A 27,389-nucleotide genomic window follows, 5' to 3' on the forward strand; every position below is an offset into this window, starting at 1 on the left:
GCAGGTAAATTTAGTAATTACTTCTCTTTGTGTAGTTGTTTCCTTTGGTGTCAAATTATAACTTGTGTAAACAAGAATTTCTGAGTCGGTGTCTGGAGCTCAAGTCACTGCTGACAGGCGTTGTGTTCAACAAGTACTTTATTTTATAGTTTCTATGTAACAATCACATATTTACAGAGATTTACCATCTCACCAGTACTCACAATACTGTGACCAATGACAGAGTGAACAATATTGAAACAAAACACTTTTCACACAAAATACACAATTTCCTGTGTATACATCATGTCCATATGATAAGTGTTGCTCTTCAATGAAGCTTCATGACACACTGAAATATTGGGTATGATTTCTGTGGCTTCACACTCAATGGAAAAAAAGAGCTCTAGATATTTTTTGCAGATGTCCTCGAACCTCAGCTTAACATATTTGGTGTCTTTAGAAACAGTTATTTCCTCTGGATCCTAAAATAAATATCTGCGGAGTAAATCAATAGATATTCTCCACATAACCTGTGCATCAGTGTTTCCCCTGTATGCATCTAGCTACCATGTATCTATAGTGCTGGAATACGACCTGCTGCATGTTTGTCTTTTTTAACGTGAGGAGAGGAGGAGGAGGCTGCGTTTCATCTCATCATTATTTCATTTTGCACTATAGACGCTTCATATCTAGGACAATTAACACACGTGAGTTAATCAGAAATCATAGAGACGGGTAGACTCATAACTAACTGTGAATTACTTTGCGCTGTCACACACTGCTGAGTGAAGCATATAAAGAGAGATGACTCTCTTATAACTTAAAAAAACTAAAGTTGAATGTTCTCTTGCTACTGATGCTTCATATCCAGAACAATTCTCTCAACACTAGTAAACCATTAAGCATGTAAATGAGGAACTTCACGTTAACCTGCATGTCGGCACAATGTTTAAAACAAGAGGCATCGGGAAAATGTTAATGCTTAAGTCAGCAACACGTCCTGCAGCTTCAAATGTGAAATAAAACATTAAAAAGATCTAAACTAATACAAAGACAGTTTGTATTCCTCAGATTCGATTCATCTCGCTGTGTGTGAGGGGTGCAGTGAGGCACTACAGCTGTCTGACAGACGTCACACTTCAACTGAAAGCTTGTTTGACAAATCACATAGGTCAGTGGTGACCCCTTCAGGCTAGATTTCCTTCACTTGGAGGGTGTTTGTTAGCAGAGTTTCAATCCTATTTTTCTATTATTCTCAAAATATCATCTAGTTATCCCTCCAAAGTTTAAAAGACTGGGTCATCACAACTCATATGTACTGACAGTTCCTCTGCTGTGGGCTTATAGAAATCTCTGGTATGACAAACTTTGGGACCAAGGTTAGGTTATAAGAAATAAATGTGTGTGCATGTTGACCCTCTGCTACTGAAACTCCTTCCTGGGGGAAACGCTAATTATGATGCAGAAATGGAGACAAACGCATTGTAATAATGTTTACATATGATGCGAACATCTTCAACATGAAATGTAAACCAATCCCAGTAAACAGTTTCCTTAGAAAGTAATTTGGAGACAACAAACCTTAGACCTCAATATTTACATTTGTTCCCTTGAATAAAAGTCACTCAGTTGACAGGAGAGATGATCAGAGATGCAGAGTTTTCACCGCCTTCTTTAAGACATGGACCAAAGTATGGGAAGAGTTTCTCAGTGAAGCAGCATCCAGTAAAGGAGAAGATCAGAGCTGCAGCATCTACATCATGAAAGGAGACCAGACCCTCCTCATAATCCACAAACACCCCCACCTTCTGAGGCCGAGAGACCAGAGAGAGACGGACATCAGGGCCAGCAGCAGCATAGAACTCATGTCCATTTCTCAAATGTATTGTCCAAAAACCATTCTGAGGATTCCTTGTGATTTTTCCCTTCCTGTTGATCGACTCTCTGGCCACTCCTAGATTCCATTTAGTCTTTCCTTTAACCTGAACCTCAAAGTGAAACCTGCCTGAGGAGAAACTCTGCTTTCCTAAAACCCAAATATGATAAGAAAACCTCTCTGGGTTGTCTGGAAGATTCTTCGTAAGATCACTATAACTCACTTGTTTCCCATCATCAGTTAAGATGAGAGCAGAATGTGCTGTATCAGGATCAAGAGTCACATCCACTGCATACTGCTGGACCTTCTTCAGCTCAGCTTCAAGCAGCTTCTTCATCTCTTTACTGAGTGTTTCCTCCAGCTGAGCCACAGCTCTCACCACAGTCCCTTCATGTGATGGACGGACTCTGACTCCTGTCCAGTCCTTGGTGGGTGGAGCAGGGCTCAGAGATGGAGCGTTTTGGAGAAGATGGAGGTGGTCTTCAGAGTGTGAGAGCTGCTTCACCTCAGTCCTTCTCTTCATCAGCTCAGAGATTTCTTGTTCCAGCTCTTTGATGAAGTCTTCAGCCTGTTTCTCTGTCTTCTTCTGCTTCTCTTCTATTGTTCTGATGAGTTCGGCCTGGCTTCTCTCAACAGTTACCTTCAGATAAGTGAAGACCTGAACACCTTCTGCTATCTCTCTGTCTGCATCTACCTTGCTGAGCTCGACTGAGTCCTCGATCTCCTGAATCTTCAGTCGTCTCTTCTGGATCATCTGCTGAATTTCAGTTTCTGTCTTCTCCAGTTCTGCCTTCTTTTCTTCATATTCCTCTTTCAGAGGAACAACATCATGTGTCTTGTGGTCTAAAACTGAACAGAGCATACAGACACATGTCTGGTCGGTCCTACAGAACAGCTCCAGAAGTTTATCGTGCTTCGTACACATCCTGTCCTCAAGGTTCTCCACAGGGTCGATCAGCTGATGTCTTTTCAGACCTGACATTGTCAGATGAGGCTCCAGGTGAGTCTCACAGTAGGAGACCAGACACACCAGGCAGGACTTCAGGGCCTTCAGTCTGGTTCCAGTGCAGACGTCACAGGGAACTTCTCCTGGTTTGGACACTTGTTGCTCTGAGCTGCTGCTGCTGGCTTTCTGTTGAGCTGACTGTCTGAACTGAGAAACCATCTCAGAGATGAACGTGTTGACGTGCAGCTGAGGTCTTGTGGTAAAAACCTCTTTACACATGGGACACAGGTACTGTTCGTTATGATTCCAGTGTTTAGTGATGCAGGTTTTGCAGAAGTTGTGTCCACATGATGTGGTGACAGGATCAGTGAACACATCCAGACAGATGGAGCACAGAAACTGATCTTCAGATGGAAGGAAGCTTGCAGCAGCCATGTCTGCACATGAAGTGTGGAAAAACTGGAAATAAATATACAAAACAGTTAGTTATTAGTTCAAAAACGAAGTTCTAATGTAAGTATGAGATGTGATACTTGATAGTGTAATTTTTAATAATATATAATGAGTTTTCATTTGCACCACACCCAGTGAGTAACTGCCATGATAACAACAAGCTCAGACTTGTTAAGCTGCCAAAACAGCACCAAATATACTATATTGCCAAAAGTATTCACTCACACATCCAAATAATTGAAATTACATGTTCCAATCATTTCCATGGCCACAGGTGTGTAAAAGCAAGCACCTCGGCATGCAGACTGTTTCTATAAACTATGAAAGAATGGGTCACATTCAAGGGGCTCAGTGAATTCCAGCGTGGTACTGTGATAGGATGCCTGTGCAACAAGTCTAGTTGTGAAATTTCCTTGCTCCTAAATATTCCACAGTCAACTAGCAGTGGTATTATAACAAAGTGGAAGCCATTGGGAATAACAGCAACTCATCCACGAAGTGGTAGGCCACGCAAAATGACGGAGCGGGGTCAGCGAATGCTGAGGCACATAGTGCGCAGAGGTCGCCAACTTTCTGCAGAGTCAATCGCTGCACACCTCCAAACTTCATGTGGCCTTGTCAGCCTTCAGAACAGTGTGCAGAGAGCTTCATGGAATGGGTTTCCATGGCCTTGCAGCTGCATCCAAGCCATACATCAGCAAGTGCAATGCAAAGTGTCGGATGCAGGGGTGTAAAGCATGCTGCCACTGGACTCAAGAGCAGTGGAGACGCCTTCTCTGGAGTGATGAATCGCGCTGCTCCATCTGGCAATCTGATGGACGAGTCTGGGTTTGGCAGTTGCCAGGAGAACGGTACTTGTCTGACTTTGTGCCAAGTGTAAAGTTTGTTGGAGGGGAATTATGGTTGGGGTTGTTTTTCAGGAGCTGGGCTTGGCCCCTTAGTTCCAGTGAAAGGAACTCTGAATGTTTCAGCATAGCAAGAGATGTTGGACAATTCCTTGCTCCCAACTTTGTGGGAACAGTTTGGGGATGGCCCCTTCCTGTTCCAACATGACTGTGCACCAGTGCACAAAGCAGGTCCATAAAGACATGGAGGAGAGAGTTTGGTGTGGATTAGTGCTGGGCGGTATACCGGTTCAGACGAATACCAGTGTATATTTTCGTCATGATATGAATTTTTAATATACTGCTATACCGCTGTATTTGATTACACAAGGTTCGGAACGCTGTTGTGGGACACTGTTTCTGACCGGACCCTTTTCAATGTTGCGCTTCTAAACAGGCATGGTGCGACGGCCAGGCGTAGTGGGGGTAAACAGTAGTGCTCTGGTGTTATGTTACGGTGAAGAGGGATAGGATAGACATTGCAGTTCATCACTTAATCTGCGGACGTCAAGATGAGCAACTGGAAAACCGCTGAGATCCGGGAGATGCAGCGTCTCCTCGGTCTCTGTAGCTGTTAGCTTGTTGTTGTAGTGGCAAGCTACTTACGGTCGCAACTTTCAAATTAAAAGCCCCCGCTAAGAACCCCATTCGAAACTTCAGTAAGGAGCAATATAAAGCTCTTATTTTGAAGACAAATTCGACCTGCTTCCTGTTAACTATCTGTTGCTTGAGGCAGCTAATGGAGGGTGAGGCGCTCCGCCGCACGCTTCGTTTAATAGCGGATTTAACATCAGCGTGTCTTTGACTGAGGAGGCGAGAATATGGGCCACGGGTCTATAATTAAGTAAATCTATCATGTGTTGCCACATTTCTTCCGATGCATATGTTGTATGTCACTGTTCACGCCAAACTTCGTGCTTCAGGTCACATGTTTACACCTACCTCAGTGGCGCTTTTTGTGAAGAAGGAATGAGAAACTGGTTGAGAGAGGAAAATTACACCTCCCTTATAGATAGATAGAGTGCTGCCTTTACCTTGCAGCCAATGTGCCGCCTTTTCTATCTAAAAGGGGCTAGTAATTGCTCTCTCAACCAGTAGAAAATGCTGTGAACACCTGATTATGCATGAAAAAAATACCGTCATATACCATGAAACCGTAGGAATTCTGGAAAATACCGTGATATACATTTTTGGTCATACCGCCCAGCACTAGTGTGGATGAACTTGACTGGCCTGCACAGAGTCCTGACCTCAACCCGATAGAACACCTTTGGGATGAATTAGTGCAGAGATCCAGAGCCAGGCCTTCCTGTCGTACATCCGTGTGTGACCTCACAAATGCGCTTCTGGAAGAATGGTCAAAAATTCCCATAAACACTCCTAAACTTCGTGGAAAGGCTACCCAGAAGAGTTGACGCTGTTATAGCTGTAAAGGGACCAACGTTATATTAAACCCTATGGATTGAGAATGGGATGTCTCTTAAATTCATATGCAAATCAAGGCAGGTGACCGAATACTTTTGGCAATATAGTGTATCTCTCTACCTGTTGTGTTGACACATTATTATAGAAGTGCAGCACTGCTAAGAAAACTGTGCTGACTGGATGATGAACTAATAACATCTCCTCTAGCTCCTTCACATTAAAAGCCTCCTGCTGGCACGCTGGTGGAAAGCTTTTAATGTGAAACAGTCAGAGGAAACAGAATGCATTCTACATGTAGAAGTGAGTCAGTGATACTAATCTTCAACCTACAGAGATTTAGTTATAAGTTATAAAGTCCTGAGAACTGACACAGAGACTGTTTGAAGCAGTTGAAGTGTGTTACTGTATATTGAGCCTGTGGACAAACAGCTGTAGTTAAATATAAGAGTCAGTATGAAATGAACAGAGTGGAACTTCCTGAAGTTTTGTGTCAGTCCTGGTTGTTGAAAGTGTAAATGTGATCATCTGTACTCACCAGTGTTTGTCAGAGACTCTGCTGCTGCTGTTAAAGACCTGATGAACTCTGTTTGAATTGTCTTTGAGAGACAAACAGAGACTCGTCTCGACTGCTGCGTGGCTGCAACTCTGACAAATGTTAAGTTTCGTTTCTGTTGTGTGACGTTGAAGCTCTCGTCAGTGTTGCTCCTCCTCTTACTGCAGCTCTGTGGGTCAGGACTTGTTTCCTCCCTCTGGTTTACATGATTGTCCACTGGGTGGAGTAAGACATGTGAAAGTGTTGCACAGTAACTTTTGGCTCATCATTCCTTTGTGTTGTGATCCATCTAGTGGTGGTTCTGTGTCATAACGTCAGTCAGTGGTCAACATGGAGGCCTGTTGTTGTTGCTGCAGTGTAGCAGAGAGTCATGTAGAGGTGGTCAGACGTGAGGACGACTGTCAGGCCTCAACACATGTTCACAGTTAATATCAACCAAATGTTGTTGGACGAGTCTTTCAGAGAGACTTTATTGTGTTATAGCCTTGATGTTTTTAAATTAGGTCAATCTAAACCATTATTACTCTCACTTGTGTTACTTTTAGAAGATTTTTAGAAAACATAACATAAAAGCAAGAAAAAACACACCGTGTCTCTTAGTTTGTATCAATAGAATCTCAAATTCACCCCCAAAGTCTGCCAAAGAAATCAGTAAGTACAGGTTGACACACTGTAAATGATTTAAAAGTATTACATCATGTAAATGTTTCTTTAAATATCACAAGGTAAAATTTGTTTTTTATGAATTGTAGTAAAACTGCAGGAAACATTAGCAGGCTGAAACAGACACAACCCTGAGGATTTTCATCCAACTAACAATGTGTATAGATATGTATTAAATGCAGATAAATTCATAAATGATCCATCTTTATATCAGATCTCATTGTTGGTGACATCACAAATTACCTTTTTAACAAGACTTTTCTGTCATGAATTAACTGCAGAGTTTGTGTTCAACAAGAAGTTTATTTGACAGTTTTAATAAAAATAATCACAAGACTGCAGATTACTTTGACTTGATATCCATCTTTCTATCGTTCACAAACATTTAAAATTTGGCTGAAGTAATTAATGAAGACAGGTCTTTTTATATACAAAATACATAATCCTGTTGCCATCTCTTAATTTAACCTACATTAACCAACATTTTACGCCTGTTATAACAACATCACACACTGTATTATGTATACATGTGAAAGGCCTTAAATTAAACTTTATAACAAAATAAAACATTTAGCGTCACTTTTTCAGCGGCTGAAAATCAAATACAAAATTTAGGCATTTTACAACGATATATGCAAATTTCATTACTCATCTCAACATTTTTGGTGTTCTTTGAAACAGTGATTTCCTTTGAAAGTGAAAATGAATGTCTGTAGTTTACAGAAGTTTAATTAGATATTCTCTAATGTATCATGATGTGAGGTGAAAGAGATGAACAGTTCAAATTAATGTGTTACCAATGAAATGGAATCACATACGATAAAGATTGATACTTTAGAGATCAAGATGTAAACATTTGTCCCCTTGAGTGAACTCAAACTACTCAGTGTAACTGACAGGTGAGATGATCAGAGGTGCAGAGTTTTCACCACAATGGCTGAAACCAGGACCAAAGTATGGGAGGAGTTTCTCAGTGAAGCAGCAGCCAGTAAAGGAGAAGATCAGAGCTGCAGCATCTACATCATGAAAGGAGACCAGACCCTCCTCATAATCCACAAACACCCCCACCTTCTGAGGCCGAGAGACCAGAGAGAGACTGACATCAGGGCCAGCAGCAGCACAGTACTCATATCTCTTTCTCAAATGTATTGTCCAGTATCCATTCTGAGGACTCCTTGTAATTTTTCCCTTCCTGTTGATCGACTCTCTGGCCACTCCTAGATTCCAATCAGTCTTTCCTTTGACCTGAACCTCAAAGTAAAACCTGCCTGTAGAGAAACTCTGCTTTCCTAAAACCCAAATATGATGAGAAAATCTCTCTGGGTTGTTTGGTAGATTCTTCTTCACATCACCATCACTCACTTGTTTCCCATCATCAGACAGGATGGCACAGGGATGTGCTGTATCAGGATCAAGAGTCACATCCTCTGCATACTGCTGGACCTTCTTCAGCTCAGCTTCAAGCAGCTTCTTCATCTCTTTACTGAGCGTCTCCTCCAGCTGAGCCACAGCTCTCACCACAGTCCCTTCATGTGATGGACGGACTCTGACTCCTGTCCAGTCCTTGGTGGGTGGAGCAGGGCTCAGAGATAGAACGTTTTGGAGAAGATGGAGGTGGTCTTCAGAGTGTGAGAGCTGCTCCACCTCAGTCCTTCTCTTCATCAGCTCAGAGATTTCTTGTTCCAGCTCTTTGATGAAAGACCTCGGCCTGTTTTTCTGTCTGTTTCCTGCTTGTCTTCTATTGTTCTGATGAGCTCGGCCTGGCTTCTCTCAACAGTACTCCTTCAGATAAGTGAAGACCTGAACACCTTCTGCTATCTCTCTGTCTGCATCTATCTTACTGAGCTTGACTGAGTCCTCGATCTCCTGAATCTTCAGTCGTCTCTTCTGGATCATCTGCTGAATTTCAGCCTCTGTCTTCTCCAGTTCTGCCTTCTTTTCTTCAGATTCCTTTTTTCAGAGGAACAACATTCATGTGTCTTGTGGTCTAAACTGAACAAGGCATACAGACACATGTCTGTTCGGTCCTACAGAACAGCTCCAGAGGTTTATCAGTGTTCAAGACACATCCTGTCCTCCAGGTTCTCCACAGGGTCGATCAGCTGATGTCTTTTCAGGCCTGAACTGTCAGATGAGGCTCCAGGTGAGTCTCACAGTAGGAGACCAGACACACCAGGCAGGACTTCAGGGCCTTCAGTCTGGTTCCAGTGCAGACGTCACAGGGAACTTGTCCTGGTTTGGACACTTGTTGCTCTGAGATGCTGCTGCTGGCTTTCTGTTGAGCTGACTGTCTGAACTGAGAAACCATCTCAGAGAACAAAGTGTTGACGTGCAGCTGAGGTCTTGTGTTGAAAAGTGTTGCACATATGGGACACCGATATTGGTTAGTATACCAGTGTTCAGTGATGCAGGTTTTGCAGTAGTTGTGTCCACATGATGTGGTGACAGGATCAGTGAACACATCCAGACAGATGGAGCACAGAAACTGATCTTCAGATGGAAGGAAGCTTGCAGCAGCCATGTCTACACATGAAGTGTGGAAGAACAGGAAAATATATATTTATAAAACAGATTTCATTATTGTTTAAAAATATATATTTAATAGTGTAATTTTGAATAATATGAGTTTTCATTTGCACCACACACAGTGAGTAACTGCCATGATAACAACAAGCTCAGACTTGTTAAGCTGCCAAAACAGCACCAAATATCTCTCTACCTGTTGTGTTGACACATTATTATAGAAGTGCAGCACTGCTAAGAAATCTGTGCTGACTGGATGATGAACTAATAACATCTCCTCTAGCTCCTTCATAATAAAAGCCTCCTGCTGGCACGCTGGTGGAAAGCTTTTAATGTGAAACAGTTAGAGGAAACAGAATGCATTCTACATGTAGGAAGTGAGTCAGTGATCTTTAGTCTACAGAGATTCAGTTATAAGTTATAAAGTCCTGAGAACTGACACAGAGACAGTTTGAAGCAGTTGAAGTGTGTTACTGTATATTGAGCCTGTGGACAAACAGCTGTAGTTAAATATAAGAGTCAGTATGAAATGAACAGAGTGGAACTTCCTGAAGTTTTGTGTCAGTCCTGGTTGTTGAAAGTGTAAATCTGATCACCTGTACTCACCAGTGTTTGTCAGAGACTCTGCTGCTGCTGTTAAAGACCTGATGAACTCTGTTTGAATTGTCTTTGAGAGACAAACAGAGACTCGTCTCGACTGCTGCGTGGCTGCAACTCTGACAAATGTTAAATGTGTGATCTTTCCAATGTCGCTCCTGCTGTTACTGCAGCTCTGTGATAAATACGGAGCAAAAGTGGTTCTACATCTAACAGGTGGGAGGAGTAAGGTAGGTGAAAAGGTGCTTGCTGAAGCTTTTATGGTGCCTTAGCTTTCCTTTTTTCTGGATGAGTGTAGTTTATTGAACACAAGGAGACGTCAAACATCAGCAAGAAGTTGGTGATGAAACAATAAAGTCTAGGGATCATTTATTTTGTGCTTCTTTATATAAAATCATCACACTACCATCACATGCTTACAACAAAAACATATCGTATTATCTATAAGTAAACCACTCTAAATCAGACCTATGCGAAGTATTTATTCCTGTTAATCAATATATCTGAATCAAGACAGTGCCATGCCAAAAATATCATGATATGAAAGGTGAAGAATGATGATTCCTGTTTGCTCTCATGCTGTTTGACTGGATACCTATTTATACATCCATACAATTGGCATGAATCAACATTGAAAATATAAATAGACAAGACTGTTTGCTCAGATTATTGTTATTGTACATAATACATATATATATTTTAAACCCTTCTTTCTCAATAGTCACAGTATTCTATTTTTGTGGTAACAAAAGTAAAATGATTTAATATAGAACAGGTATAATAAAACTGGTACAGTAATATGTTATTGGGGGACAAAGTTCAGATGTAATGTTGTAAAGTGTTTGTGACTCTCAGGTGCAGATATTTCAGTACAGACATCATCGTCACTCCCAACTTAACATGTCAGCTCCTGTAATTATGAGCTGTCAAGTTTTTTGCATTCAGTTGACAGTTTATGGGGTTCACATAGATATAAGTAAAGCAGTCTAATACGACTGTGGTGCAATAAATCCTGAAACTACTTCAGAGAGGTGTAACCCTAACCCTGTTATACTGACTGGAACTTTTGTTATTAAGCCTACAGATGATCTTTATAACAGGACTATTGTATTAGACTACATTAGTTTCATTTACCTAAGAAACTGGTGGTAACTGCATTTCCCAAAAGACGACCTACAGATGTAAGGTTATTATTCTTAAACCTGGAAATTCATGAAATCAGCTTTTGTGTTATATCAAGAAGAAAATAAAGATAATCAGAATTCCTATAAAGTTGATATAGAAGCTAGGGCTGGGCATCACCAGGTACCTCACGATACGATACTATCACGATATTTTGCCCACGATAACGATAATATCACGATACAGCGATTCTGCGATAATCGATATATTGCAAGAAATTTCATCCACGATACATCAAGATATCTGTGTCACTGAAGAAATTCAGAATTTAGGGATTACAAAACATTGTCAATCAATTTCACATGAATGACAGCCAAGTAAACAAAGAGTATATTGCACAGTGACTCTTCTTAACACACACACTGACTACAACTATTATTTGGTTGTATACCTATGTTTGAATAAAGATAAAGTTGTCCTCCGAAGAGGGATGGTGGTGGTGGGCCCAAAAATTATTTTTTTTTTTACATTTTTAGATATCGATATTTGGCGCCAGTGTATCGATAATGTACCTCAAGACGAAATATTGCGATATATCGTAGTATTGATATTTTTGGCACACCCCTAATAGAAGCTGGTGAAGATTGAGGATATGGCGTGTCGTCCTGAATTGTAAAAACATATCTGAGGTTGTTAAGTGTATTTTTGGCCGTCATGACTCATGGTGTGTTAACTGTCATGTATCAGGAGTTTTTGGTGGTTTGTGTTGTGATCCATCTAGTGGTGGTTCTGTGTCATAACGTCAGTCAGTGGTCAACATGGAGGCCTGTTGTTGTTGCTGCAGTGTAGCAGAGAGTCATGTAGAGGTGGTCAGACGTGAGGACGACTGTCAGGCCTCAACACATTTCTTCTTTTCAAAACTAGTTACTTTTAGATGACCCTTTGAAAGACACACTAGACAATACCATTTGTTGTCAGTATTGACTTTGGGTTGGAAAAAAGTCTACCAACTTACAACATATACAATTAAAGATAGAAGTCTTGTTTTCAGCAAGAAAAAAGTACTGCAAAAAAAATAGATGGATAAAGATGGAAACATGCTTAATTATTCCTAGTTTGTATTCATAAAAATATCTAAACCTGTAGGAAGCATGTGTGCAGTATTTATACAAGATAGTTTTTGTTGTTGGTAGTAAAATACAGCTCAGTGTAAACACGGCTCTTCTCTCAGCATTTGGTGCTCAGTCGACTCTTTACTCAGGCTTTAAGTTCAACAACTAGTTTATTTGACAGTTTTTATTAAAATAATCCATCTTTCCATTCTTCACAAAACAGGTAAAAATTGACTTAAGTGACAAATTATTAGCCAAACCACTTTCTATATACAATAGAAAATTCAGGTTGCTTTTCTATCAATTTACCATAAGATCTTATTGCTGGTATAACATCAAACACTGTATTCAGTTGAAATGTAGTAGGTCTTGTTCTTAAATTAAGCTTTATGACAAAGTGACACATTTGACTTAACATATTCAGTGGCTGCCCATCAAATACAAAATCAAGGCATTTTACAACAATTGGTGCAAATTTCATTTAACCTCAGCTCAACATTTTTGGTTTCCTTTGAAACAGTGATTTCTTTCAAAAGTGAAAATACATTTCTGGAGTTTACATAAGTTTAATTAGATATTCTCTAACATATCATGATGTGAGGTGAAAGAGATGAACCCTTCAAATTAATGTGTTTGCAATGTAATGGAATCACATTAGATAAACATTGATACGTTATAGATGAAGATGTTAACATTTAGTGTTGCACGGTAAACCGATGCGCGGTACCCGTTAAAAACAATACTTTTTCATGTTTTATTAGTATTGGTACTTTATAAACTTAGTGCGACAGCGGGGCAGCGTGTCTGTGTGCAGCTTCTCTCTGCTTCAGTCACAGAGCAGTGCGAGACAGACGTGTTGGCTCTCTTGGTCATTACGGATTTAAAGCATCGTTTACAGAAGGGCTTTGTGGTGTTCGTGGGCTTGTCCTTACTGTCGGCAACGTAAGCTCTGTGCGTCTGCTTCTTCAACAAGCCTCAGATGGTCGGCAGGAGCACTCATGCTGCTCTCAGCTGACAGACATTCGGACTTGTTCAAAGAGCTGCAGGTTAGTGATAAGTAACATTGATATCCCCGGATGGAAGTCAAGCAAGTTTTTTTTGTGACCAGCGAACTTTTTTCACCATCAGAGTTGCAGGAGGCAGTCAGGGGTAAACACAATGTATGCAAACACAACGTTCACACTGGTAACATGAACTTTACCAGAACATGCGCTGGTGTTCACAAGTATGTTGGTCAACAATTGGTAAATAATTTAAAATATATATTGTAATTCATATAATTAGAACATGGTCTGATTTGAGCACAGACCTCCACCAGGTCTGGGTCATTGTGTTGTACTTTAGTGCACTAATGTAGTTTGCAGGCTAATAATTGATAATAACAAACAAAATCAATTTAAGTTCCACATTCTGTCATCTAATATGTTATTCCATTACTTTTGATGATGTTTTAGTTTTGCACCGTGGTATCGTTTCAGTATCGGTATCGAGATATTTTAGGCAGGTATCATACCGAAGTCATAATTTTGGTATCGTGTCAACACTATTAACATTTGTCCCCTTGAGTGAACTCAAACTATTCAGATTAACCGACAGGTGAGATGATCAGAGGTGCAGAGTTTTTACCACCATTATTGACACAAGGACCCAAATATGGGAGGAGTTTCTCAGTGAAGCAGCAGCCAGTAAAGGAGAAGATACGAGCTGCAGCATCTACATCATAAAAGGAGACCAGACCCTCCTCATAATCCACAAACACCCCCACCTTCTGAGGCCGAGACCTCAGAGAGAGACTGACATCAGGGCCAGCAGCAGCACAGTACTTATATCTCTTTCTCAAATGTATCGTCCAGTATCCGTTCTGAGGGCTTCGTATGATTGTTCCCTTCCTGTTGATCGACTCTCTGGCCACTCCTATATTCCAATCAGTCTTTCCTTTAACCTGAACCTCAAAGTGAAATCTGCCTGAAGAGAAACTCTGCTGTCCTAAAGCCCAAACATGTTCGGAAAATCTCTCTGGATTGTCTGGGAGATTCTTTGTCACATTACAATGACACACTTTCTTCCCACCATCAGACAGGATGAGATAGCGATGTGCTGTATCAGGATCAAGAGTCACATCCACTGCATACTGCTGGACTCTCTTTAGCTCAGCTTCAAGCAGCTTCTTCATCTCTTTACTGAGTGTTTCCTCCAGCTGAGCCACAGCTCTCACCACAGTCCCTTCATGTGATGGACGGACTCTGACTCCTGTCCAGTCCTTGGTGGGTGGAGCAGGGCTCAGAGATGGAACGTTTTGGAGAAGATGGAGGTGGTCTTCAGAGTGTGAGAGCTGCTCCACCTCAGTCCTTCTCTTCATCAGCTCAGAGATTTCTTGTTCCAGCTCTTTGATGAAGTCTTCGGCCTGTTTCTCGGTCTTCTTCTGGTTCTGTGCTATTGTTCTGATGAGCTCGGCCTGGCTTCTCTCAACAGTTACCTTCAGATAAGTGAAGACCTGAACACCTTCTGCTATCTCTCTGTCTGCATCGTTCTTACTGAGCTTCACTGAGTCCTCGATCTCCTGAATCTTCAGTTGTCTCTTCTTGATCATCTGCTGAATTTCAGCCTCCGTCTTCTCCAGCTTTGCTTTTCTTTCTTCATATTCCTCCTTCAGAGGAACAAACTCGTGCATCTTGTGGTCTAAAACAGGACAGAGGACGCAGACACACATCTGATCGGTCCTACAGAACAGCTCCAGCAGTTTATCGTGCTTTGGACACATCCTGTCCTCCAGGTTCTCCACAGGGTCGATCAGCTGATGTCTTTTCAGACCTGAAGCTGTCAGATGAGGCTCCAGGTGAGTCTCACAGTAGGAGACCAGACACACCAGGCAGGACTTCAGGGCCTTCAGTCTGGTTCCAGTGCAGACGTCACAGGGAACTTCTCCTGGTTTGGACACTTGTTGCTCTGAGCTGCTGCTGCTGGCTTTCTGTTGAGCTGACAGTCTGAACTGAGAAACCATCTCAGAGAGCAAAGTGTTGACGTGCAGCTGAGGTCTTGTGTTGAAAACTGTTGCACATATGGGACACCGACATTGGTTAGTATTCCAGTGTTCAGTGATGCAGGTTTTGCAGAAGTTGTGTCCACATGATGTGGTGACAGGATCAGTGAACACATCCAGACAGATGGAGCACAGAAACTGATCTTCAGATGGAAGGAAGTTTGCAGCAGCCATGTCTACACATGAAGTGAGGAAGAAAAGAAATATATTTATAAAACAGTTATAGTTACTAGTAGGGGTGGGAATTGATGAGTTTTTATCAATATCAATGCCATTGTTGATTCTGCCTATCAATCCAATTCCTTGTCAATTCTCATATCGATTCCTGAGTAGTTCATTGAGTGGCAAAAAAGGAGTTCTACACAGTCTTCTGCACCAAAAGCAACCATTTTATTTTTTCCAAAACAAAGAATAAATCGAGAGCCTGTCAGTCCGCACGGAGGGAATAGCACTGTCCGTATAAACAAACTTGTGTCTGGAGGCTCCATGCACACAGCGGGGGCGACGTAGGAGACCAAGGGATCCAATCCCAGTGATGGAGCCTGGGGTGAAGTAACAGCAGAGGTCCAGGAGCACCTGTGCTGAACACCTGAAGACCCCGCCAGCAACGGCGGAGCAGGGACCGCCCAACAAGGCCGGGGGAGACTACAGCAGCAGAGGAGAGTGACAAAGGAGCGGTGAATAACCCTGAGGTTGTGGTGGAGGGAGGACCAACAGAGCAATGATGGACAGCCCATAGAGTATTGAGTATGTCGGTTTGAAAGTTAGCGTTGCTAGGCTAACAGCTAATCGGCGAAGCTAACAGCTAATCAGCTGAGAAAGGTGAGTCCATGGAGCCAGTTGTTCTTGTGTGCAGCCTACAGAGTCAGTAGCACAACCCCAGAGCTTGTAGGTAGGGGTGCACCGATCCGATATTAAGATCGGATATCGGCCCCGATATTGACAGGATGGCTGGATCGGGGATCGGTAAAATTAACAGATCCACGGGCCAATCCATTTTTTTTTTTTTTCTCCGTCGCAGCACATCCTACGTCATTCGTCAGCGTGTCGCATCCTAGAAGAGCACCAGTTGTTGTTTGACCAACTTTTTATTAGTTTATTAGTTTCAGGTTCAGCTGCTATGTTTTATTTTGTATTCCTGTTTGCAGGACTTTGCACTTACTCACGTCACATTTCTCCGCTGATCACCTGTTAGCCCCGACATCAGTTGTTAGCCTCAACGATCAGCTGTTAGCCTAGCAACGCTAACTTTCAAACCGACGTACTCAATACTATATGGGCTGTCCATCATTGCTCCGTTGGTCGTCCCTCCACCACAACCTCAGGGTTATTCACCGCCTGGCTCCTTGTCGCTCTTTTCTGCTGCTGCGGTCTCTCCCGGCTCGCAGCGATGTTCGATGGTCGCTTCTCCTCCGTTGCTCGCGGGGTCTTCAGGTGTTCAGCACAGGAGCACCTGGACCTCTGCTGTCACTTCACCCCAGGCTTCATCGCTTTGATTGGATCTCTTGGTCTCCTGCGTCGCACCCGCTGTGCTCTCGATTCCCACCCCTAGTTACTCGTTTTTAAAGAAACAGGTGTTCTACTGTAAGTATAAGATATGATACTTGATAGTGTAATTTTAAATGATTTGCACCACACCCAGTGAGTAACTGCCCTGATAACAACAACAACAACAACAACAAGCTCAGACTTGTTCAGCTGCCAAAACAGCACCAAATATCTCTCTAGCTGTTGTGTTGACACATTATTATAGAAGTGCAGCACTGCTAAGAAAACTGTGCTGACTGGATGACGAACAAATTACATCTCCTCTAGCTCCTTCACATTAAAAGCCTCCTGCTGGCACGCTGGTGGAAAGCTTTTAATGTGAAACAGTCAGAGGAAACAGAATGCATTCTACATGTAGGAAGTGAGTCAGTGATGAACTAATCTTCAACCTACAGAGATTCAGTTATAAGTTATAAAGTCCTGAGAACTGACACAGAGACTGTTTGAAGCAGTTGAAGTGTGTTACTGTATATTGAGCCTGTGGACAAACAGCTGTAGTTAAATATAAGAGTCAGTATGAAATGAACAGAGTGGAACTTCCTGAAGTTTTGTGTCAGTCCTGGTTGTTGAAAGTGTAAATGTGATCATCTGTACTCACCAGTGTTTGTCAGAGACTCTGCTGCTGCTGTTAAAGACCTGATGAACTCTGTTTGAATTGTCTTTGAGAGACAAACAGAGACTCGTCTCGACTGCTGCGTGGCTGCAACTCTGACAAATGTTAAGTTTCGTTTCTGTTGTGTGACGTTGAAGCTCTCGTCAGTGTTGCTCCTCCTCTTACTGCAGTACTCTGATGTAGAACCACCTTTGCTCTGTATTCATCAAACAGGTGGGAGGAGTAATGTAGGTGAAAAGGTGCTGCTTGCTGAAGCTTTTATGGCACCTTTTTCTGGATGAGTTCAGTTTATTAAATGCAAATAGGCGTTACACATTAGCAGTAAGTCTATGATAGCACTATAAAATCCAAGAATTATTTCCTTTGTGCTTCTTCATATAAAATCATCATACTACCATTAAATCCATACAACAAAAACATTGTGTATTATCAATAAGTAAGCCACCCTAAGTCCGAACAATAAGAAATACATATTCATTTCAGTCACTATATCGGAATTAAGACTGCAAAGCTAAAAATATCATAATGGAAAAGAGGAAGAATGTCTATTCCTGTTTTCTCTTATGCTGTTTGACTGGATATCTATTTATTCATCCACACAATTGGCATGAATCAACATTAGAAATGTAAATATAGTGTTTGCTCAGATTGACCATAGGTGACGGTGGGGACGAAGATTGATTGGTAGATCAAGAGCTTTGCCATCCGGCTCAGCTCCCTTTTGGTCAAATGTATGCACATGCAACACCGCACCCGCTGCTCCGACTCTCCGGTCTGAGCCGAAAGGTGCAGCTCTCGATTTACCGGTGTCCACCACGGTGTCAGAGGGTTGCCGCCCATTGAGGCACCTAAGACCCTATGGCCACAGGACGCTGCAGCTTCAACAACGGAAGCTTTGAATATCGTCCATTCAGGTTCGATAACCCCAGCCTCCACAGGGATGCTAGAGAAGCTCCTTCGGAGGTGGGAGTTGAAGGTTTCTCGGACTGGGGACTCCCCCACACGTTCTCACCTTACCCGCACTACTCGTTTGGGCTTACCAGGTCTGTCCAGGGGTTTCTCCTGCCACCAAACCAAACTCAGCACCAGGTGGTGATCAGTTGACAGCTCTGCCCCTCTCTTCACCCGAGTGTCCAAAACACACGGCCTCAGATCACATGATACGATCACAAAATCGATCACTGACCTTTGACCTAGGGTGGTCTGGTACCACGTATACTTATGAGCATCCCTTTGTTCGAACATGGTGTTCATTATAGACAAACCGTGACTAGCTCATAAGTCTAAAGATAGAACACCACTCGGGTTCAGATCGGGGAGGCCGTTCCTCCCAATCACGCCCCTCCAGGTATCTCCGTCATTGCCGACGTGCGCGTTGAAGTCTCCCAGTAGGACCATGGAGTCCCCCACTGGAGCCCTGTGCAGGGCCCCAGCCAGGACCTCAAAGAAGGCTGCATACTCTGAACTGCTGTTCTGTGCATATGCACAATCATCATTCAGAGTTTTCCCCCAGCCCTCAGTTGTAGGGATGTGACCCTCTCGTCTCCTCGCCTACTCGTAAACTCCAACACAGTGGCGCACAGCCGGGGACTTGTGAGTATCCCCACATCCGCCCGGCACCTCACACCTTTGGCAGCTCCAGAGAAGATTAGTGTCCAGCCCCTATCCAGGAGTTTGGATCCAGAGCCAATGCTGTGCGTAGAGGCAAGCCCCACCAGATCCAACCGGTTACGCTCAATCTCCCACACCAGCTCCAGCTCCCCCGGAGTAGTCTGGCCCCTCACCTGAGACCAATTTGCCTCGGGAGACCCCACTGGGAGCACAACCTAGCTCACAGGTTAAGTGGGACGCACAAACCTCTCCACCACAATAAGGTGATGGTTCCCGCAGAAATAAAATACAGCTCAGTGTAAACAAGGCTTTTCTCGCAGCGTTTGGTGCTTAGTCGAGTCTTTACTCAGGCTTTAAATTCAACAACTAGTTTATTTGACAGTTTTAATTAAAAAAAAAAAAAAAAAAAAAATCCATCTTTCCATTGTGACAAGTTAAAAGCCACATCACTTCTAATACACAATAGAAAATTCAGGTCGCATCTTTTCTATTAATTTAACATACCATTTTATTACTGGTATAACGTTAAACACTGTATTCTGGTGAAATGTAATAGGCCTTATTCTTAAATAAAGCTTTATGACACAGTGATACATTTAACATTTAACATTAACATTTTCAGTGGCTGAACATCAAATACAGAGCATTTTACAGCAATTCATGCAAATTTAAAAAACATTTCAGCTCAACATTTTCTGTGTTATTATAAACGGTTATATACTTTGGAAATGAAAATGAATGTCTGGAGTTTGCAAAGGTTTAAATGGATATTCTCCTCATAACGTGCGTCATGATATAGAGTCAAAGATTACTACATGGTATATGTATAATAATGAAAAACATTATGTTGAAACGTTAATCAATCATAGTGAACAGATCCTGTACTAAATTAGATCTGAACTATACAGTAATGTCACTAAATTTGTACCCTTGATTAAAAATCAACCACGACATGAAATCAGATAAGTTGTCAGTCTACTTGGTGTAACTGACAGGAGAGATGACCAGAGGGCCAGAGTTTTTCCCACCATAATTAAGACCAGGACCAAAGTATGGGAAGAGTTTCTCGACGAAGAAGCAGCCAGTAAAGGAGAAGATAAGAACTTTAATGTCTGCGTCATAAAAGGAGACCAGACCCTCCTTATAATCCACAAACACTCCCACCTTCTGTGGCCGAGACCTCAGAGAGAGACTGACTGAAGGATGAGCAGCAGCACAGAACTCATTTCCATTCCTCAAACATATCGTCCAGTAACCATTATCAGGACTCAGTGTGATTGTTCCCTTCCTGTGGATCGACTCTCTGACCACTCCCAAGTCCCACTCTGACTTTCCTTTGACTTCAACCTCAAAGTAAAATCTGTCTGACGAGAAACTCTGCTTACCTAAAACACAGTTACATTCAGAAAATCTTTCTGGGTTGTCTGCAAGACTCTTCTTTACCTTACCGGGCCTCACTCTTTTCCCATCATCAGACAGGATAAGATAGGAGTTTGCTGTATCAGGATCAAGAGTCACATCCACTGCATACTGCTGGACTCTCTTCAGCTCAGCTTCAAGCAGCTTCTTCATCTCTTTACTGAGTGTTCCCTCCAGCTGAGCCACAGCTCTCACCACAGTCCCTTCATGTGATGGACGGAAGCTGACCTCCGTCCAGTCCTTGGTGGCTGTTTTTTGGTGAATGTTTAGGGACTTGACATTCTGGAGAAGGTGGAGGTGGTCTGTAGACTGTGAGAGCTGCTCCAGCTCAGTCTTTTTCTTCATCAGCTCAGCGATATCTTGTTCCAGCTCTTTGATGAACGCTTCGGCCTGTTTTTCAGTTGTTTTTTGCTCCTCTTCTATTGTTACGATGACCTCGGTCAGGCCTCTCTCAACTGTTTTCTTCAGAGCGCTGAAGACGTGAACACCTTCTGCTATCTCTCTGTCTGCATCTTTCTTACTGAGGTCAACTGAGTGTTTGATCTCCTGAATCTTCAGTCGTCTCTTCTTGATCATTTTTTTTATTTCAGCCTTCGTCCTCCCCAGTTCTGCCTTCTTTTCTTCATATTCTTCTTTCAGAGGAACAACATCATGTGTCTTGTGGTCTAAAACTGAACAGAGCATACAGACACACATCTGATCGGTCCTACAGAACAGCTCCAGAAGTTTATCGTGCTTCAGACACATCCTGTCCTCCAGGTTCTCCACAGGGTCGATCAACTGATGTCTTTTCAGACCTGAAGCTGTCAGATGAGGCTCCAGGTGAGTCTCACAGTAGGAGACCAGACACACCAGGCAGGACTTCAGGGCCTTCAGTTTGGTTCCAGTGCAGACGTCACAGGGAACTTCTCCTGGTTTGGACACTTGTTGCTCTGAGCTGCTGCTGCTGGCTTTCTGTTGAGCTGACTGTCTGAACTGAGAAACCATCTCAGAGATGAACGTGTTGACTCTCAGCTGAGGTCTTGTGGTAAAAACCTCTTTACACATGGGACACAGGTACTGGTCGGTTTGATTCCAGTGTTCAGTGATGCAGGTTTTGCAGTAGTTGTGTCCACATGATGTGGTGACAGGATCAGTGAACACATCCAGACAGATGGAGCACAGAAACTGATCTTCAGATGGAAGGAAGCTTGCAGCAGCCATGTCTACACATGAAGTGTGGAAGAAAAGAAAATATTATATTTATAAAACATATTTATTAGTTTAAAAAGAAAGGTGTTCAACCCTAAGTATAAGATGTGACATTTCATTGCGGAATTTTGAATAATATGTGTTTATCAGGTGAGCCATCATCTTTACAAAGTTACAATGAAGCCAACAGCGTTAAATGCTCCTCCTCTTCTTCGTGGGTTTTACCAGTGGAATAAAAACAACACAGTATTGGTGTATATAATATCATGCTAGTCACTGATGAATGTACTGTCTTGAGTGAGTGAGGACGGGAAGCTCCTAAAATAGAAAATCAATAAGTGGAAGCCAATTTAGATATTTTGGCAGGCCACCCAAAATAAATTAATTTGAGGGGAAACACTACATGATCAATCATACTTGATTTTATTGTACAGTTGTAGTTAAACATGTCAGAACTGTCCTCATCCACTTTTTGTGAACATTTCAGTGTTGCATAAGTCGTTTAGGTAAATATGTTTTGCACAGTTAAATGTTTATGTTACTATTTTCTTGTTAATAAAGTATTCTAAATTTTAAATCATGAACTGTCTGGTTTATTCAATCTTCAGGCATTATAATCTTCTAACCGGCAGCATGATCAGATAATATATTGTGATAAATATTGGTCAATATGGATGGGAAAAAAAAAATTGGATTGTATTTAATGCCGTATCGACCAACACATTGTGCTTAAAGTAGGGCTGGGCGATAAAACAATAACGATATCTATCGTAATAGACACGTGATCAATATCAATAGAAAATGTGTTCGATAATTTCACTGAACTCCGTAGAAACAGCTGATCTGCGAGCGGCGAAACACAGTGCGAGGCCCAGTTGCTGGATGAGAGGTTTATGCACGCAACTCTGTTTACTTTCAATGAAAACTAAACTTAACAATTTCAGACACAGACCGTAGAACCTCCGTATCCCTACGCATTAGCGCAACCGTTGCACTAATGCGTAGGGATACAGAGGTTCTATGGTTGAGAAAATGTAGTGCCAAAAGTGCCAACAGACAGATATCCCATTAACATATTGTCAAGCAGCAATGTCAACTTCTACACTATTTTGTCTCATGTCCTAGATTCTGATATCTTGAAAAAGATTTTATTTTTTTTCTAAAATCTCACCTGTAGTCACCATTTAAAGGGTTATTTTTCAGTTTTTTCTTATTTCAAATGGGTAAAAAAAGAAAATCAATAATTATTGATATCGACTGATACGAAACACTTACCGTTTTTCAGCCATATCGCCCAGCCCTAGCTTAAAGGATGTGAAACTAAACTACAGAGATTCAGTTATAAGTTATAAAGTCCTGAGAACTGACACAGAGACAGTTTGAAGCAGTTGAAGTGTGTAACTGTATATTGAGCCTGTGGACAAACAGCTGTAGTTAAATATAAGAGTCAGTATGAAATGAACAGAGTGGAACTTCCTGAAGTTTTGTGTCAGTCCTGGTTGTTGAAAGTGTAAATGTGATCATCTGTACTCACCAGTGTTTGTCAGAGACTCTGCTGCTGCTGTTAAAGACCTGATGAACTCTGTTTGAATTGTCTTTGAGAGACAAACAGAGACTCGTCTCGACTGCTGCGTGGCTGCAACTCTGACAAATGTTAAGTTTCGTTTCTGTTGTGTGACGTTGAAGCTCTCGTCAGTGTTGCTCCTCCTCTTACTGCAGCTCTGTGGGTCAGGACTTGTTTCCTCCATCTGGTTTACATGATTGTCCACTGGGTGGAGTAAGACATGTGAAAGTGTTGCACAGTAACTTTTGGCTCATCATTCCTTTGTGTTGTGATCCATCTAGTGGTGGTTCTGTGTCTTAACATCAGTCAGTGGTCAACATGGAGGCCTGTTGTTGTTGCTGCAGTGCAGCAGAGAGTCATGTAGAGGTGGTCAGACGTGAGGACGACTGTCAGGCCTCAACACATGTTCACAGTTAATATTAACCAAATGTTGTTGGATGAGTCTTTCAGAGAGACTTTATTGTGTCGTAGTTTTGAAATTTGGCTTGAAAAAATGTCAACTTACAACACATAAAACGTAAGTTGTGATTGTCAGTTGTACAACTTGCAAGAAGAAGCACTGCTGAAAACAATACATGCATTTGAATTCTTAGTTTGCATTCATAGATTTAACATGACTTTAGCTTTTCTGTATCTGTGTAGTGATAACAAATTTAAAATGACTGGATTCAAGTCTAGAACTTATTTGAGACTGAAAACTATACATTCATTTTAACTTTACATTTGTTTCCAGGTGGATGTTATTGTGTTCATACTGAATAGAGTCTGTTGGTGAAGATGAAGGTAATCAGACTCTGTAGCTGAAGGCTGTTTTAACATTAACATCAGACTGTGGAGTTTAACTGTCATGGAGGAAGACAGTTGTTTGGTTTTAAGAGTTTACACCACTTAACAGGATTATTTTCATGAGCTTGAAAACAGCAGTTTGACAAACAGTCTCTCCTTACGGTCCCTTTAATTCTTCATTCCAGAGCTTTTGATCATTCCACACAGTCTTTATCATCAGTTTGATATGTTCGTTCAGGAATATATGTTAATGTAAAACAAATGGAAGATTAAGCATATGTTTATTTTTTTCCGTTCAGTGTTTTGTGCTCAATTCACTTCTTCCTCAGACTGTGTGTTCAGCAACTGATTTATTTTACAGTTTGTCATTTAACAATCACATATTTACATATTTATTGGCCACTGTAAGCCACCTTTTCCAGTATTCACTTAGCAAAACACAAAAGTGGTGGAAATGACCAGTAAATAAACAAAACACCATTTAAATGAAAGAGAAAATACTATTAACATTTAGTCCATGAATTAACTTTAGCCATTACTTTTTCATGCCCAGTATATCTAAGACACACAATGTATTCTGTAGAAACTGTTGGGTCTTAATCTTAAATGAAACTTTCAGCACTATAATTTTGTGAAGCTGCACATCAAATAGAAAAAAGAAAAACAAAGAGTTCAGCTTGACATATGAGGGGTTTTTCTATTTTTTTCGAAAGACTGGCTTCCTTATTTTTCGGTGAAACACTTGCTCTTGGTGGGGTTTAACAGGGGTCAGCATGGACTGGTTGAGGGCTGGATTTTCAGTAGGAAAGGGGATCCTGATGACCTTTGGAGTTCTCATCACGGGCTCCTGGAAGAGGGACATAGATTCCGCGAAGGAAACAGGGAGTAATGGTGAAGGACGGGGCATCATGGACTGAGCAAAAAGGGCGAATCGGGCATCTCCGATAGAAGAGATGATCAGAGGTACAAAGTTTTTACCAGCATCATCAAGACCAGGACAGAAGTATGGGAGGAGTTTCTCAGTGAAGCAGCAGCCAGTAAAGGAGAAGATACGAGCTGCAGTATCTACGTCATGAAAGGAGACCAGACCCTCCTCATAATCCACAAACACCCCCACCTTCTGAGGCCGAGACTTCAGAGAGAGATGGACTAAAGGGTCAGCAGCAGCACAGAACTCATTTCCATTCCTCAGACATAGAGTCCAGTATCCATTCTGAGGACTCAATGTGACTTTTCCCTTCCGGTTGATCGACTCTCTGGCCACTCCGAAATCCCACTGAGTCTTTCCTTTTACTTCAACCTCAAAGTAAAGTTTTCCAGAAAAGAAACTCTGCTTTCCTAAAACACCAGGATTAAGACGAAATCTCTCTGGGTTGTCTGGGAGAATCTTCTTTATGCAACCAAGTCTCACTTGTTTCCCATCATCAGACAGGATGACACAGGGATGTGCTGTATCAGGATCAAAAGTCACATCCACTGCATACTGCTGGACCTTCTTCAGCTCAGCTTCAAGCAGCTTCTTCATCTCTTTACTGAGTGTTTCCTCCAGCTGAGCCACAGCTCTCACCACAGTCCCTTCATGTGATGGACGGACTCTGACTCCTGTCCAGTCCTTGGTGGGTGGTGGTTCTTGGATGTTTAAGGACTGGACACTCTGGAGAAGATGGAGGTGGTCTTCAGAGTGTGAGAGCTGCTCCACCTCAGTCCTTCTCTTCATCAGCTCAGAGATTTCTTGCTCCAGCTCTTTGATGAAGTCTTCAGCCTGTTTCTCTGTCTTCTTCTGGTTTTCTTCTATCGTTCTGATGAGCTCGGCCTGGCTTCTCTCAACAGACTCCTTCATGGAAGTGAAGACCTGAACACCTTCTGCTATCTCTCTGTCTGCATCGTTCTTGCTGAGGTCAACTGACTGTTTGATCTCCTGAATCTTCAGTCGTCTCTTCTGGATCATTTTCTTAATTTCAGCCTCTGTCTTCCCCAGGTCTGCCTTCTTTTCTTCATATTGTTTTTTCAGAGGAACAACCTCATGTGTCTTGTGGTCTAAAACCGAACAGAGAACGCAGACGCATGTCTGGTCGGTCTTACAGAACTGGCCTAGAGGTATCTTGTGCTTCGCACAGAGCCTGTCCTCCGGGTTCTCCACAGGGTCGATCAGCTGATGTCTTTTCAGACCTGACTTTGTCAGATGGGGCTCCAGGTGAGTCTCACAGTAGGAGACCAGACACACCAGGCAGGACTTCAGGGCCTTCAGTCTGGTTCCAGTGCAGACGTCACAGGGAACTTGTCCTGGTTTGGACACTTGTTGCTCTGAGCTGCTGCTGCTGGCTTTCTGTTGAGCTGACAGTCTGAACTGAGAAACCATCTCAGAGATGAACGTGTTGACGTGCAGCTGAGGTCTTGTGTTGAAAACTGTTGCACATATGGGACACCGATATTGGTTATGATTCCAGTGTTCAGTGATGCAGGTTTTGCAGTAGTTGTGTCCACATGATGTGGTGACAGGATCAGTGAACACATCCAGACAGATGGAGCACAGAAACTGATCTTCAGATGGAAGGAAGCTTGCAGCAGCCATGTCTACACATGAAGTGTGGAAGAAAAGAAAAGTATATATTTATAAAACAGATTTACTTAGTAGTTTAAAAAATACATTTAATAGTGTGATTTTGAATAACATGTAATGAGTTTTCGTTTGCACCACACCTAATGAGTAACTGCTTGTTAAACTGCTAAAACGGCACCAAATATCTCTCTACCTGTTGTGTTGACACATTATTATAGAAGTGCAGCACTGCTAAGAAAACTGTGCTGACTGGATGATGAACTAATAACATCTCCTCTAGCTCCTTCACATTAAAAGCCTCCTGCTGGCACGCTAGTGGAAAGCTTTTAATGTGAAACAGTCAGAGGACATAGAATGCATTCTACATGTAGGAAGTGAGTAGGTTATAAACTAATGTTGAACCCTCAGAGATTCAGTTTTAAGTTATAAAGTCCTGAGAACTGACACAGAGACTGTTTGAAGCAGTTGAAGTGTGTAACTGTATATTGAGCCTGTGGACAAACAGCTGTAGTTAAATATAAGAGTCAGTATGAAATGAACAGAGTGGAACTTCCTGAAGTTTTGTGTCAGTCCTGGTTGTTGAAAGTGTAAATGTGATCATCTGTACTCACCAGTGTTTGTCAGAGACTCTGCTGCTGCTGTTAAAGACCTGATGAACTCTGTTTGAATTGTCTTTGAGAGACAAACAGAGACTCGTCTCGACTGCTGCGTGGCTGCAACTCTGACAAATGTTAAGTTTCGTTTCTGTTGTGTGACGTTGAAGCTCATCTTTCCAGTGTTGCTCCGCCTTTTACTGCAGCACTCTGATGTAGAACCACCTTTGCTCTTTATTTATCAAATAGGTGGGAGGAGTAAGGTAGGTGAAAAGGTGCTGCTTGCTGAAGCTTTTATGACAAATTTTTCCAGATGAGTTTAGTTTAT

General features: G+C 42.1%; 5 protein-coding genes across 7 annotated transcripts in view; 1 reads left to right on the forward strand and 4 right to left on the reverse strand.

Annotated features, from left to right (window-relative positions):
• Positions 1-27,389, forward strand: part of ppp3r1b (protein phosphatase 3 (formerly 2B), regulatory s1ubunit B, alpha isoform, b) — a 51,341-nt gene that overhangs the window by 11,905 nt on the left and 12,047 nt on the right. The gene's annotated exons all lie outside the window — the stretch shown is intronic.
• Positions 121-10,028, reverse strand: LOC115578327 (zinc finger protein RFP-like). Of its 3 annotated transcripts, XM_030411244.1 has the most exons (3): positions 9,912-10,028; positions 9,176-9,327; positions 121-3,111 (listed from the first exon to the last, which is right to left on the reverse strand). In XM_030411244.1, exons 2-3 carry the CDS (start codon positions 9,301-9,303, stop codon positions 1,608-1,610), a joined length of 1,632 nt encoding a protein of 543 aa, XP_030267104.1. In that variant the 5' UTR covers positions 9,304-9,327; positions 9,912-10,028; the 3' UTR covers positions 121-1,607. The 3 variants fall into 3 exon arrangements, with proteins under 3 accessions (XP_030267104.1, XP_030267094.1, XP_030267085.1); XM_030411234.1 differs by lacking the exons at positions 9,176-9,327; positions 9,912-10,028 and adding an exon at positions 6,102-6,340 and having other exon boundaries at positions 121-3,263; XM_030411225.1 differs by lacking the exons at positions 9,176-9,327; positions 9,912-10,028 and adding an exon at positions 6,102-6,339 and having other exon boundaries at positions 121-3,241.
• LOC115578341 (E3 ubiquitin-protein ligase TRIM21-like) lies at positions 13,667-17,509 on the reverse strand. Its single transcript, XM_030411255.1, has 2 exons — positions 17,323-17,509; positions 13,667-15,352 (listed from the first exon to the last, which is right to left on the reverse strand). Exon 2 carries the CDS (start codon positions 15,348-15,350, stop codon positions 13,722-13,724), a length of 1,629 nt encoding a protein of 542 aa, XP_030267115.1. The 5' UTR covers positions 15,351-15,352; positions 17,323-17,509; the 3' UTR covers positions 13,667-13,721.
• On the reverse strand, positions 19,368-23,307 carry LOC115576973 (E3 ubiquitin-protein ligase TRIM21-like). The gene is made up of 2 exons (XM_030409743.1): positions 23,093-23,307; positions 19,368-21,572 (listed from the first exon to the last, which is right to left on the reverse strand). The coding sequence occupies exons 1-2, from the start codon at positions 23,304-23,306 to the stop codon at positions 19,924-19,926; spliced, it is 1,863 nt and encodes a 620-aa protein (XP_030265603.1). The 5' UTR covers position 23,307; the 3' UTR covers positions 19,368-19,923.
• On the reverse strand, positions 24,066-27,213 carry LOC115576923 (E3 ubiquitin-protein ligase TRIM39-like). Its single transcript, XM_030409612.1, has 2 exons — positions 27,080-27,213; positions 24,066-26,482 (listed from the first exon to the last, which is right to left on the reverse strand). Exon 2 carries the CDS (start codon positions 26,478-26,480, stop codon positions 24,606-24,608), a length of 1,875 nt encoding a protein of 624 aa, XP_030265472.1. The 5' UTR covers positions 26,481-26,482; positions 27,080-27,213; the 3' UTR covers positions 24,066-24,605.

This window comes from Sparus aurata, chromosome 1 (genome assembly GCF_900880675.1).
Source record: "Sparus aurata chromosome 1, fSpaAur1.1, whole genome shotgun sequence".
Lineage (NCBI taxonomy): Eukaryota > Metazoa > Chordata > Actinopteri > Spariformes > Sparidae > Sparus > Sparus aurata.